Source organism: Plodia interpunctella, chromosome 30, assembly GCF_027563975.2.
Source record: "Plodia interpunctella isolate USDA-ARS_2022_Savannah chromosome 30, ilPloInte3.2, whole genome shotgun sequence".
NCBI classification, from domain to species: Eukaryota; Metazoa; Arthropoda; class Insecta; order Lepidoptera; family Pyralidae; genus Plodia; species Plodia interpunctella.
Window position 1 is genome coordinate 406,440 of NC_071323.1, and position 14,132 is coordinate 420,571.

Sequence of the window (14,132 nt, forward strand, 5' to 3'; positions counted from 1 at the left end):
TAACGATAAAGCAAATAATTATAAAAAGCTAATAAATCAAGGTAAAGGAAAAAAAACCGTAACTTCTATGGCATGTCGCTTGAAAAGAGATTTTCGTAATCAAGGTTTTTTGAAGGTATGATGACAGAGATACAGTTTGCGCGAGACCCTTCTAAATCTATACATGATGATATGATGGTGTAGGTACGCCATTGTACGAAGTACTTAGTAAATCCATCAGTGATATAGCATCGCAGCATGGAATTAGTAGGTACTCCATGTACGAAGTACTTATTATATCTATGCATCGCATGATAGCATGAATTTAATAAGTACTTCGTACATGGGAAGACCGGCGTTGTTAGAATAGTCTCCCCGTCATTGCTATCCCGACGTTTCGTAAGAAGCGACTGTGGACTCGGTGTGAATTCCATCTTTTCCTTCCATCTTTAATACACTTTTCATTCTATCTGGGAAATTTACGCATATAGCATGCTTTATGAAATGTTTATGAATTATAATTGACACTCATTCGTTTGTTAAAAATAAAAATCCTACACATATTATATTAAAAACATTACAATCAGTGAAAAATGCGCGTTTTAAAAGTAGACCTGCACAGCTTGCACTTGCACCCTGCATGCCTGCATCGCGCATTTTTAACTTTTGCAACATCTGGCAACACTGCCATCGCGTCAACAATCTGTCAATCTATTTATTTATTTATGTCGGTAGTCAAATCAGAATCTAGCTTGTTTCTACAATAGAATTCTATGAAACCGTACAGAATTTTTTTAAATTTATGACCGAAATCTTAATGCAGTTAATGTAATACCTCGTATGTAATCTAAAAAATCACCGAAACAGTATTATCTACACGTAAATCGGGAGGACACCATGAGCGTCATCAAAAATAACGGACCTATTATGGACCCAGCTCTTTGTAGATGCTGCAGAGCGATAAAGAAATGCAGGGTGTTGACTGCTGAGTACACCTGGATGGAGAAGAAGGAGGTCTACGCCGACATGATCATGGATTGCTTTGGAATACTAGTATGTACCTCACTATTTACTAATTTCGGACAGAGTTCCTCTATGTAGATAAAATTATTAGTTAAACTCAGTATGTTATTTAAAAGCTGATGATACACAGGAACTGAGATATTGATTGTTAAAATTCAGGGTAAAATGGTAATTAAAACCAAACCAAATGGTATTTTAAAATTTATTATTAAAAATTTAATTACTTTTATTCTGAAGATATAATTCTAAATTGATTGGTTAAAATTCGGCTTTAAAGAACGATGACACATTTTTCAATTCTATCCGCTTGTCAATTTGAAAAAAGTTTTTCAAATCCACATTTTACATGACAAAAGTTTAAATAAACATTAACAAAAAAGTGTTTCTTCTACATCCTAGTTTAATGGGCCACTGTCACGGTTAGCTGTTTATTTTTGAATCCTTGTTAATACCTCTGTCTTTTAGTGTTAAATACTTAAATAAATAAATAATTAGGACAAATCACACAGATTGAGCTGGCCCCAAAGTAAGTTCGAGACTTGTGTTATGGGATACTAACTCAACAATACTATATTTTATAACAAATACATAATATAGATAAACATCCAAGACCCGGGCCAATCAGAAAAAGATCATTTTCCATCATGACCTGACCGGGGATCGAACCCGGGACCTCACGGTCCAGTGGCAAGAACTTTACCACTGCACCACCGAGGTCGTCAAACTTAGTTTAGTTTAGTGTCGCTGCTATACTAACTAAACATTTGAATTGCAGTAATTGTAATATAAATGTGTACAATTATAAAACGCTTAAACAATCATACCTGGCTCAAAAGTTGCCATTATACTGGCTGCATTGCCATGCTGTACGGTGATGTCTAATGCCTATCATTTAGCCTTTCTGATACCTTGCGACTTAATTCTCTAATAAATTGTTTTGCCTCAGCCCCCCGAATACCTTGGTTTCAAATGCTACTAGAACAAAAATATATGATGGTTTTAGTAATTGGTACTTAGCATGTTTCTGTTTAGCCGCATTATTCCTATATATATATATATATATACATATATATATATATATATATATATTTGTATTTTCCCTCTGTTTTTGTAAATTAATAATTGTCCAGGGGGCCTACCATTAACTATTACAAAACAATTCAATTGTAGGGCAGTTCAGTTTAGGAACCTAAAATGAATCACATTATTTGGTACCACCAACTAATCTTAATCTTAATAAAGTCGCATTTGAATCGTAAGGAGTAAATAAAATCAATTAAAAATATAATAATTGTCTCTGAATCGTAAACCCCAGTGATAGTAGCCAAATGTAAGAAAGAGATAAGGCTATATGATATCGATATATTTTATCTCATCTTGTTTCAAGAGTTGCATTCCAATATCAAATTTTTACCATTTTTTGGGCACTTTTTTGTTACTTAAAATTAAAATGTATATTATTATCTTGCTATAGTATATACAACACACATTAAAATAAAATATTTAAATTAAAATAAATGCAATATTATGCAGACAAAAAAAAAATGTGGGTCATAACATCTAAACACAAAGTTCAGAATGTAAAAGCCGTACCACGAAAGAGTTTCCATGCTAAAATTAGGAACTATCAATAACAGAGAGACCACATCGTTGTTTTCAGCGACAGTAGCGCCACGTCTGTGGGACTTCTATCGTGGAAACCTATCTAAAATAGTAACTTTTTTTGAATCGCCTTTTTTGACAGCAAAGCGATACAGTTTACGTTCGTTCAATGAACATCATGGTACGGAATTGTATGCAAAATGTGTGAATGAAATCGAATTGGCGTATTGTTTTGGTCACTACCTATAATGGATCGTTCTATCGTCTTGATGCGTCTTTTAGCGATGCAGATCAGTTTAGGTCCTGAACTGAATCGCATTAAGAGATGATGGAAAACCCCCAGGCCAGCAAACTAAAGGTCGCGACGCGGCCGCAGCTCCGCTCCCTGTAACTAGTGCCCATGAAGTCGTCGGCGCGCGTACTACGGCGTCTCTTTGTTTTTTTTTTTTCTGCGTTATTTTTTTTTACTGAACTTTTGTAACTGAAGTAAATACAGTTATTTTTGCTAACATTTAGTACTATAATTTAAATATTCTCACCAGCTCTCTCACGTGGACGGCAACGAGAGAGACAGCGGGGTGTGCGCGACGTGCGTGGTGCGGCTGCGGGACGCGTGCGCCTTCCGGCTGCAGGTCCTGCAGTGCGAGGAGCTGTTCCTGCACGCCAAGCTGGACGACAAGGACGCTGAAGGTATGTCCATTGTTTTTTTAACCCCCGATGCAATATGTTATAAGTTTGACCACTAAGTGTGCCTGTCTGTCTGTGTATGTGGAACCGTAGCTCATCAACGGGTGTGGTGGTTAATATATGTATAAGACCTATATTTGTTAATTGACGTCCTTGGAGAAAAGGCCGCGGTGAAGTTTGTTGCGCCGCTTCTTCTTCACCTGCGCTTTGGAAGCCGGCAGTGGACTTAGTTTAAGTATTTTTTTGACGTCAATAAGTGATGTATATCATTCTAAATTGAATATAGAATTTTGACTTTGAATTTGAACCGATTTGGATGCGGATTTTTTTATTTGATAGCTAACTTGTATGCGGCGGTTCTTAGATATGTTTGATCAAAATCGGTACGGCCGTTCAAAAGTTGTAGCGAAATGAATATTGAAAGTCGGGGGCTTTTAAGTTTGTTGTGTTTCTCGCATGGACTGCAATGAGAAAAACAGGTGTGTATTCTATCTCTGTTATTCATAAAATAATTAGAATACACTTTAAGCTAAAGTATGTTTTGCTCGTTCTATCAATTTCAAATATTATAAAGTGAGTGATATTTGGGTGTTTCTCAGAGCGTGTCGACCGCTGCGGCCGCGCTGCCATTCTTCTTCATAGTCGTATTCCTCATGGCTGAGGGTCGTGGTCATTACGTGGAATGAAACATACCTACAAGGACTTTCTTGGCACTATTAATGGAGTGGTTTGTCTTTGCCTTCTCCATTTCACGCACGAGTTAATAATCAACCAGTGTGCAGGTTTCCTCACGATGTTTTCCTTCACCGGAAGCAAGTGGTGATCGATGAAAACTACTTACTATACCTGAGTCAATTTGGTATACAAACTCATGTGGCACGAGTAGGATTCGAACCTGGGACCTTTCGATCCACAGGCGGGCGTCTTAACCATTACACCACCATCACTGTCATTACGATCCGTCAATTTTCTTTTGAAAGGAATCATATTTACAAAATCATTCATTCATAAAATTTACATTACCGCAGTACAGATAAATTTATCTTAAAGCTAGTTAATGTAACTAATTCTTGTCTTTGTTGAAATTTTAAAAATTTAAATGACAGCGCTGCCGCAGCTGTCGAAACCCTCTGAGATACACCACTTTAGCTTATAACATGGTGTCTCTCTTTGAGAATGCTGTGTCGTGCGATGTCATTGGTACCACTCAATGACATCACACGAGACACCACAAAATACATACACCACACACCACAAAATACATACACCACACACCACAAAATACATACACCACACACCACAAAATACATACACCACACACCACAAAATACATACACCACACACCACAAAATACATACACCACACACTACAAAATACATTTACCACACACCACAAAATACATACACCACACACCACAAAATACATACACCACACACCACAAAATACATACACCACACATTTGCAATCCCAACTATCTCAACTAATATTATAAATGCGAAAATAAGTTTGTTCACGCATTATCTACTGGACCCATTGTTATAATTTGGTACACGGGTAGAAATTAAAAGAAATAAATAACGCATAGAGTACTTTTTATCCCGAATAATATCATCAAGGTATGCTATACTTACGGCGTTTTGGCAAGTCCAAATATAGACTAAAATGTATATCGTTTTTGTTAACTTAATCCCAACTAATATTATAAATGCGAAAGTAAGTTTGTTACCTCTTCACGCATTATATACTGGACAGATTGTTATGAAATTTGGTACACGGGTAGAAAATTACTTGGATAGTGTACTTTTTTTTCCAAAAATTCCCACGGCAGCGAGAACCCGGTCGCACCTAGTTGTATATAAAAGAAGGCACTGAATGACTGACTGACATATCAACGCACATGCCAAACCGCTGGGTCTAGAAACTTCAAATTTAGCACATAGATGCTTTATGTGGTCTACGGGTGAACCAGGAAATGATTTTCAAAAATTCATATTCTGAGGGGTTAAGAAGGGGGTTCAAAGTTTGTATGGGGATACCAGATTAGAGTCTAAATATTTTACTGTAGGTGAAATCACGCGGACGAAGCTAGTGATAAAAATAAACGTTTAATTAGTTTCAGATGTGAAGAAGAGCGTGGAGATGGAGCTGAAAGCGGAGCCCAAGGACGATGTGAGCGAGCACTCTGGAGCCCCGGACCTCGACGACGGCCTCTCCGTGGATTACTCCGCTGACGACACTCAAGGTATAGTCTGGTACCTCACACAGAAACATTGTTCACCGAAGCCATGTTACGCCGAAGAAATTATCTCAAGTCACATAAAGTTTAAATTCAAATTCAAATAATTTATTCGGAAATTAGACCTTCGCAGGCACTTTTTCTCGTCAATCTTTATGTTTATAGTTATTTCTCACAAGCTACAAACTACTGGCATTTCGGAACGACCACCGCTGAGAAGAAATGCCGAAAGAAACTCATTTGAACAGTGTTGGTCCCTATCATGCCAGATCGGCTTACCATTATTGTTTCTTACAATGTTTTTTTTCTAATATAATATATAAAAGTACATAATGTACATAGTCTAAAGGTATATATATATAGGGAACTGGTCATCTCGTTTTTAATATATTTTCATGTAAGTTAATTGTGTTTCACATCGATATATACATATATTGATTACTAGATGCGCCCCGGGGTTTTCTGAATAAAAGTATCCCTATGTGTTACTCTGACGATCTCGATGGCGCAGTGGTAAAGTGCTCGCCTCTGAACCGAGAGGTCCCGGGTTCGATCCCCGGTCGGGTCACGATGGAAAATGATCTTTTTCTGATTGGCCCGGGTGTTGGATGTTTATCTATACATATATGTATTTGTTATAAAATATAGTATCGTTGAGTTAGTATCCCATAACACAAGTCTCGAACATACTTTGGGGCCAGCTCAATCTGTGTGATTTGTCCTGATATATTTATTATTCCAGGTTATTTCTTACTCGTGTACCAAATTTCATAACACAAAAGCTAGTTCATAACATTGTCGCAGACATGAAGCTGCCGAAGCCGGAGCCGCGGGCGCGCGGCTCCGGCTCGGACTCGGACGCGCCGCTGCAGCGCCGGAGGAAGAAGAAACACGGGGAGAAGAAGAAGAAAGCGGTGAAGAAGCAGAAGCCTGGTAGGAAATATAATTAATACTAACTAATATTATAAATGTGACAGTAAGTTTGTTGCCGCTTCACGCTCTATCTGCTCAACCAATATTCTTGAAATGTTGCACACATGTAGTGTGAAGTACGGAGAAGGACATAGGGTACGTTTCATCGCGGACAAAACCGCGGGCCGTTCATTCATCACCGAGCGAGCGAGGTCTTCCATTCTACTTGGGGCAAAAATACATTTTTTGTATGTATGTATACAAAAGCATAACATTATTATAAGCTTACATATTTATGTATATGTAAGCGATAACTTTCAAACCGTTGGTCCGATCCGATTTTGATGAAATTTAAAAGGTATGTAGGATCTGTCAATATTTTTTTTAAGTTCGTAGGACATCAAAATCGGTTCAGTCGTTTTTGAAATTTTCACAAATTTGTAAAAAAACTAAGTTCGCGGCGGACAACTAGTATTATAATGTGAAAGTCTGCCTGTTCACCTTTCACGGCTAAACCACTAGACCGACTTTGATGATATTCAACATCACAGGGGCGGTGCTGCAGTCACACATGCTTTTCAACTTATTTTTGAAAATAATAATGTCGAATTTTTTCATCTCATTCTATATATATATATATATATCTTCAAAAGATATAGGAACTTTTGTAACAACTTGATAAAGAAGCTTAAACGTAAATATCAAAAAAATGAATTAGAGAAATCAAATAAAAACCCAAAAGCCCTCTGGAATACTGTTAATAAAATTACAAACTTTAAACGCCCTAAATCATCAAATACCGAACTATTAAAATCGTGCACAACACATGATATGTCTGTCAATACTGTAAATGAGCATTTCGCTAATGTCGGAAAAAATCTAGCTGAAAATATTACGCCTGTCACAGGACCAATCAATTTTGAACAACAAAGTTATGTGAATAGCCCTCCGCTAACATCGTTTGTTTTGATGAATACTGATCCAGAAGAGGTACTTGACATTATTGCCACCCTTAAACCTGACAGTGCTCCTGGTGTTGATAACCTATCCACAAGATTCATTATGCTAATAAAAGAAATTATAGCCCCCATAATTTGTCATTTTGTGAATCTCTGTTTTCAGAAGGGAATATTTCCTGACCCTCTCAAACTAGCCTTGGTTACACCAGTGTACAAGGGCGGTGACAAAACGGATCCTAACAACTATAGACCTATCTCTGTTTTGACTGTGTTTTCCAAAATTACTGAAAAATTAATAAATATTCGGCTATTAAATTACCTTAAGACTCTCAATATATTATCGAATGAACAATACGGCTTTAGACAGGGGAGATCTACCGAAGACGCTATAATAACGCTAACAACACAAATATCTAAGCTACTAGATAGTGGCAAAAAATGCGCATCAGTATTTATTGACCTCAAAAAGGCGTTTGATACTGTTTTTCTCCCCACACTACTGAGGAAATTAGAAAAAATCGGGATTAGAGGTATTCCCTTGAAACTTTTTGGCGAATACTTACACGGTCGAAGGCAGAGAGTTCGCATAGGAGACTGCACAAGTGAGGATAGGGAAGTAACACATGGTGTACCACAAGGGAGCGTGTTGGGGCCAACCCTATTCCTCCTATACATAAATGACCTCACTAACCTAAAACTTGAGGGGGGAAGTATTGTATCATATGCTGATGATACTGCCATTGTATTTGAGGGATCCACATGGAATGAGGTGTTTCTAAGAGCGAATAAAGGGATGGATAAGGTTTCACTTTGGTTAAGATCTAATCTGCTATCACTGAACACCACAAAGACAAAGTACATATGCCATCACATCACCAAAAAAACACAACCCAACCATAACTTTAAACTTCAACTCCATACATGTGACGGGACTAACTATAACCTCTGTAGCTGCCCAGCACTGGAGAAGGTTGAATCTATTAGATACCTTGGAGTAATACTCGACCAGCGTCTATCTTGGCACCCACACATCGAACATGTCAACAAAAGAGTCAGGAAACTTATTTGGATTTTTAAATTACTTAGACACGTAGCATCACGAACATTAATCAAACAAATCTATATTGCCTTGGCTCAGTCGGTAATTACCTACTCCATTTCTGTATGGGGTGGAGCTACAAAAACTAAATTCCTAGAGGTAGAAAGGGGACAAAGATGTCTTTTAAAGGTCATGTTCTTTAAAAAACTACGACATCCTACTAAGGATCTTTACGAACTTTGTAAACTTCTATCAGTCAGAAAATTATTTATTTTGTCAACAAGTTTGAGATTACACAAAACTTTACCCTATAGCCCAAATGAACATATGGGCAGGAGGAGGAGGTCTAAGGTCGCTCCTATTCATCAAAGCAAAACATGCTTTGCTAAAAGACAATTTTACATAATTTCGGCAATGATATACAATAAACTAAATGAACAATTAGACATCCACAAACTCAGGAAATACAAATGCAAGACCTTAATCACAGAATGGCTTTCTCCGTTAGACTATGATGAAACAGAAGAATTCATAGGTAACCTGTAATTTGCTACAAAAATAATAAATAAATAAAAAAGTCGAAGGGTTGAGAACAACAATAAAGTATAAATCAATCTATATTTAAAAGGATAAGATGATAAGAAAAATAAATAGTAAGTAAATATTATTACGTATGCCATCAGTAATAACCATTGCTTCACACACACACGCACGTACACACACACACTCTCACACTCACACACACACACACACACGCACACACACACCAACGAACACACATATCAAAAGAACTGAAACTTCAGCTTTTCTAAGTTTTAGAGTAATGTTTTGCTTTTCTTTCTTTCTTAATAAGTATATCAAGATTGTTTAACCAGGCCTAAGTAAATATTATGTTTTTGGAAGAGCGGGTCCTCCTGCCACAGGCTTTTCTAAGCTTACTAGGAGGGTCCCAGATATGTCTATTATTAGAAACTAGGGCTAAGTAAATAAAGAATTTTTTTTTTTTTTATAAAACTCTTGCGTTACCGAGTGACTGACTGTCACAGCCGAAATAACTGGGCGTAGGCTCCTAGGAGAGTGTAGGAGAGCACTAAGAAGGGATTTCCTGAAATTCCCGCACGGGAAACGGGCTTTTACTCGCACGCGAAGTTGTGGGCAAAAGCTAGTGTTAACTAAAATCTATAATATATTTCCAGGCACATCGAAAACGGAGAAAGCGTTGAAAGTCACCAAGAAAACTCCAATGGAAAAGCGTAACAACTATGACAGAGATTTAGATTGTATGTCCGATGAGAATCTACTTACAATCATACAGTATTCATACGTCTGTCCGTTCAAGAACCGAAGGAACAATTACTACTGCTTCTACTGCAAGGACTACTATCCGAAACCTGAAGATTTGAGAGAGCACACATTGTCCCACGACACTAAACCGTTTCAACTCCTGATGGGCTACAAGAAGATGCCCAAACTAGACATCACAAGAATCGATTGCAGATTGTGTCCAATGAAAATCAATGATCTGAACGTGTTCAAAGAACACATAGACCAGGTCCACGGCAAGAAGATATACTTTGAAGCGCCGGACAAGATGTTGCTGTACCGTTTAACGTGGAACGATTTAGTTTGTGTCATGTGCAACGATGTGTTTGAAGATTTCAACACGTTGAACACACATATGGTGGAACATTTTAGTAACTTTACTTGTGACATATGCGGTGTTTGCTTCTTGGAAAAACCTAGGTTAGATGCTCATCTGAAGAGGCATAATGACGATGAGAGGCATACGTGTGAAATTTGTGGTAAAGTGTTCAAATCTAATCATTACAAAGACATGCATGTTGATGTGGTTCATAAGAAGAAAGCGATCATTCGGTGTCCACGTTGCGATGAGTGTTTCATGTCGTACGCGTTGAAGAACAAACATTTAACCGAAGCGCACGGACAGAAACGGACTTACCCGTGCAATCTGTGCGATAAAGTGTACAACAGACAGAAGACTCTAACGGAACATCAGCGCAGGAATCACCAGAAAGTGCTGAAACATCAATGCGAGTATTGTGATCAAAGGTTTTACCTGCCATCGCGGTTGAAGGAACACATGGCCACGCACACCGGTGAGAGGAACTTCAGATGTGAACACTGCGATAAGAGTTATCCGAGACTCAAATCGTTGCAGTACCATATACGTACCCACACGAATGATAGACGTTACCGCTGCCATATATGTGGACAAGCGTTTATACAGAATACCAGTTTAAAGTCCCACATTAAAAGCCATCACCCGGAATGTGATATAGACGGATGCTACTTTTAGTAAATTTTTGATCGACGATCGAAATAATATTGTAGATCAGTAATAACCATAGTTTCTTTTTCTTCTAATGTTTTGACAAGGCTTCAGTGCACTTTGTGTGACTGAAGTAAGCCTCGTGGGGGATCTCTAATATAAACAGCCTCATGGGGGATCTCTATAAACTTATAACAAGATATAAATGGATTTAGTTAACTATAGTTACCTATAGCATTGGAATGATTGGCCACATTAAGATTTTACGTGATACATAACTGCACACCAGCGCCACAATCAAATTTTTACCAATTCCTTCAGTGAAAACTAAAAAAATGCTCTTTCCAAATTATTCTACACTAGACGTCGCCCGTGGCTTCGCTCCCGTGGGAATTTTGAAATAAAATATAGCCTATAGCAATCTTGGATATGGTGAAAGAATTTTTGAAATCGGTTTGGTAGTTTCGGAGATTACCCGCTTCATACATACAAACTCACAAACGCTTACCTCTTTATAGTAATAGTATAGACTAGATAAAGGAATTTATTGCAAAGCATTACAGTTTTCCATCACACAATGTAACACAGTTCACTAAACGGTGGCCACCACAATCTTCACAGTAGACTGTGTCTACATCGTGTAATGGAAAACTGTAATACTTTGCAATGAAGTCCTTTATCTAGTGTAGAATAATTTGGAAAAGATGATTTCAGAAATTAGTCCTTCACGGGCACTTTTTCACGTCACACTCTATATTAAATGATATTTACCAAAGCTACAAACTACTGGCATTTCGTAACGACCACTGCTGAGAAGAAATGCCTAAAGAAACTCACAGCAGTGCAGTTTTGTATCAGTCTTAAGAACATCTTGTCAATGGAGTTCTTCCCATCTCTCTCTATCCTCCATTTGCCATTTTGACATCTATCTCGCTCCCACCTTTCTTTGGTCCATAAAAGTCCTTCTTGGCTTTCCTTTTCATCACTTCGCTTCTATTAGGTATTTAAACAGATGAACATGTGCTTAGAGTATAAATATATCAGATGCCTTTAGGCGACTTGAATGAAATCCGACACTAGTGTTAGCAATAACACAATCGAAGACAAGATCAAAATAAAGTAGGTATGAAAAGTATTGCAAATGATAGCTTTAAGGATAATAATGAATAGGCAATGTATCTTTTTCATTCAAATTTATTTATTTCGAATAGAAAAATATTTTTTTTCCGCGATGACCGTACATGTCGTGACGTCATAACACAAACAATAACCTCTACGACGTAAAGTGTTTGCCTCTGAACCGAGAGGTCCCAGGTTCGATCCCGGTCGGGTCACGATGGAAAATTATCTTTTTCTGATTGGCCCGGGCCTTGGATGTTTATCTATATATGTATTTGTTATAAAATATAGTATCGTTGAGTTAGTATCCCGTAACACAAGTCTCGAACTTACTTTGGGGCTAGCTCAATCTGTAAACAAACTCAGTCATATTTTTATATACAGGGTTACTGGTATCTAACGCATAACCTTCCAAAGGCGCATGAGGTACATAGAGACTGACATCTTTTGTTCTACGACTTTTGTCTAAACGTTATAAATACAATATTTTTCCTTTTTTTAGTTTTAATGTCGTTTCTATAAACCATTAACTCTACGTTCGATTCCGCTACATAACGCTACTGTACTGTCTCGTGTTGTTCGGCTATTACATACAGTTAACATGTGTACAATCGCAATTTTTTTATATTAAAAAAACTACGAATCACTAAAAGTCGTAGAATAAAAGTTGCTTGTTTTGATGTACCCAAGTAGACTTTAGGAGGTTATATATATATATATTTGTATATCTCACTATCACACACAGACGATATCGTTTTGTCAAGTCACTTGACATATGTATAAATGTAACTTAACGGTTTTTTTTTTTAAATTATTTTCAAGGTCAATCGATTTTGGACCACACTGGATTGTAACATTTGTAATTTATAATAACTATAATTAAATATTGATTTTAATTTTGTCTTTTTATTTCTTGTTGGACACTAAAATATATCCATACTTCCTTACCTGTATTATAAATGCGAAAATATCTGTCTTTTCCGCTTTGAAGGCTAAACTACTGGACAGATTATGATTAAATTTGTGATGTGTTTAAGACCACCGTTCAAACCTAGGTTACATTTTTTTTTAAATCAACCCCCAAACCACTAATTGCGGCAAATTTTGTATGAAAATTGTCGCAGTAAACAGCAAACTTTCGCAAAGAAATTCACATGGAAGAAGCCGCGGACAAAAGCTTGTATGAACCGATTGGCCAGTTAGCACTATGGAACATATGTTCGACATGTTACATACATATAAACTATATCACATATAAGCAAGGCGCTTCGATATTGTTGGATCTTACCAAAGACAATGAAAGTTAGTATATAAACGACGCATCACAACATATATTTTAAAACAGCTTACCTAGCTTTGACGACCTCGGTGGCGCAGTGGTTAATTGCTTGCCTCTAAACCGAGAGGTCCCGGGTTCGATCCCCGGTCGGGTCATGATGGAAAGTGATGTTTATCTATATGTATTTGTTATGAAATATAGTATCGTTGTGTTAATATCCCATAACACAAGTCTCGAACTTACTTTGGGGTTAGCTCAATCTGTGTGATTTGTCCGTATATATTTATTTATTTCACCGAACCAATCCGTCTGAAATATTACAAAGTCTGACAGCACGAGATGAAAGAAAAATATAGTTATATCACAGATATATTAACATTACATGTAATATTCATATATCTGTGAAATAAATCAGCGCTATTTATCATTTCATTTCACAGATTTTAGATTCATCACATTTAACCATGGAATTAGTACGTACTTAGTACGAAGTACTACTAACTCCATACATGTCAATTCATTTAAAAAGGGCCCCGCGCGCGGACATATTTTTTTATATATAAATTTTGCTCATACAAGAAAAAGATGTATGTATCTCTTTCTTGTATGAGCAAAATTAAAGATATGACGGAGTCTATAGCATTCTCTGTCTACGGATCCAACCAAATGATAGAAAGGGACAGTATGTAATCGACATTCATTTTAAATTGGGAGTATAACTGCGCATTTATCCCGCCAGAGGGCAGTATTGAATTGATGAAAACGTTTATTTTACAGTACCTTATTTATCGTTGTTATTACCGTATTTATTGTATGCATTACATATGCATTCGTTTATGAAAATATGCACAGTGTTTCATATTCGGGTGCCGAAATATTGGGAAACATCGTTTTCCAAAAGATAAAAAATACTTCAATATGGCACCCGAATATGCTTCATTGTTGTATATTTTCACAAACGAATGCTTACATAATGAAAGGATTAATAAAGTACTCTACAATAAACG

General features: G+C 37.0%; 1 protein-coding gene across 4 annotated transcripts; it reads left to right on the forward strand.

Annotated features, from left to right (window-relative positions):
- Positions 1-310: 310 nt before the first annotated feature.
- On the forward strand, positions 311-12,742 carry LOC128682635 (PR domain zinc finger protein 5-like). 4 transcript variants are annotated; one of them, XM_053767507.2, is made up of 5 exons: positions 311-1,032; positions 3,147-3,294; positions 5,411-5,533; positions 6,314-6,460; positions 9,634-12,742. In XM_053767507.2, the coding sequence occupies exons 1-5, from the start codon at positions 877-879 to the stop codon at positions 10,752-10,754; spliced, it is 1,695 nt and encodes a 564-aa protein (XP_053623482.1). In that variant the 5' UTR covers positions 311-876; the 3' UTR covers positions 10,755-12,742. The 4 variants fall into 4 exon arrangements, with proteins under 4 accessions (XP_053623482.1, XP_053623481.1, XP_053623484.1 ...); XM_053767506.2 differs by having other exon boundaries at positions 320-1,032; positions 5,405-5,533; XM_053767509.2 differs by having other exon boundaries at positions 320-1,032; positions 6,332-6,460.
- Positions 12,743-14,132: the final 1,390 nt, after the last annotated feature.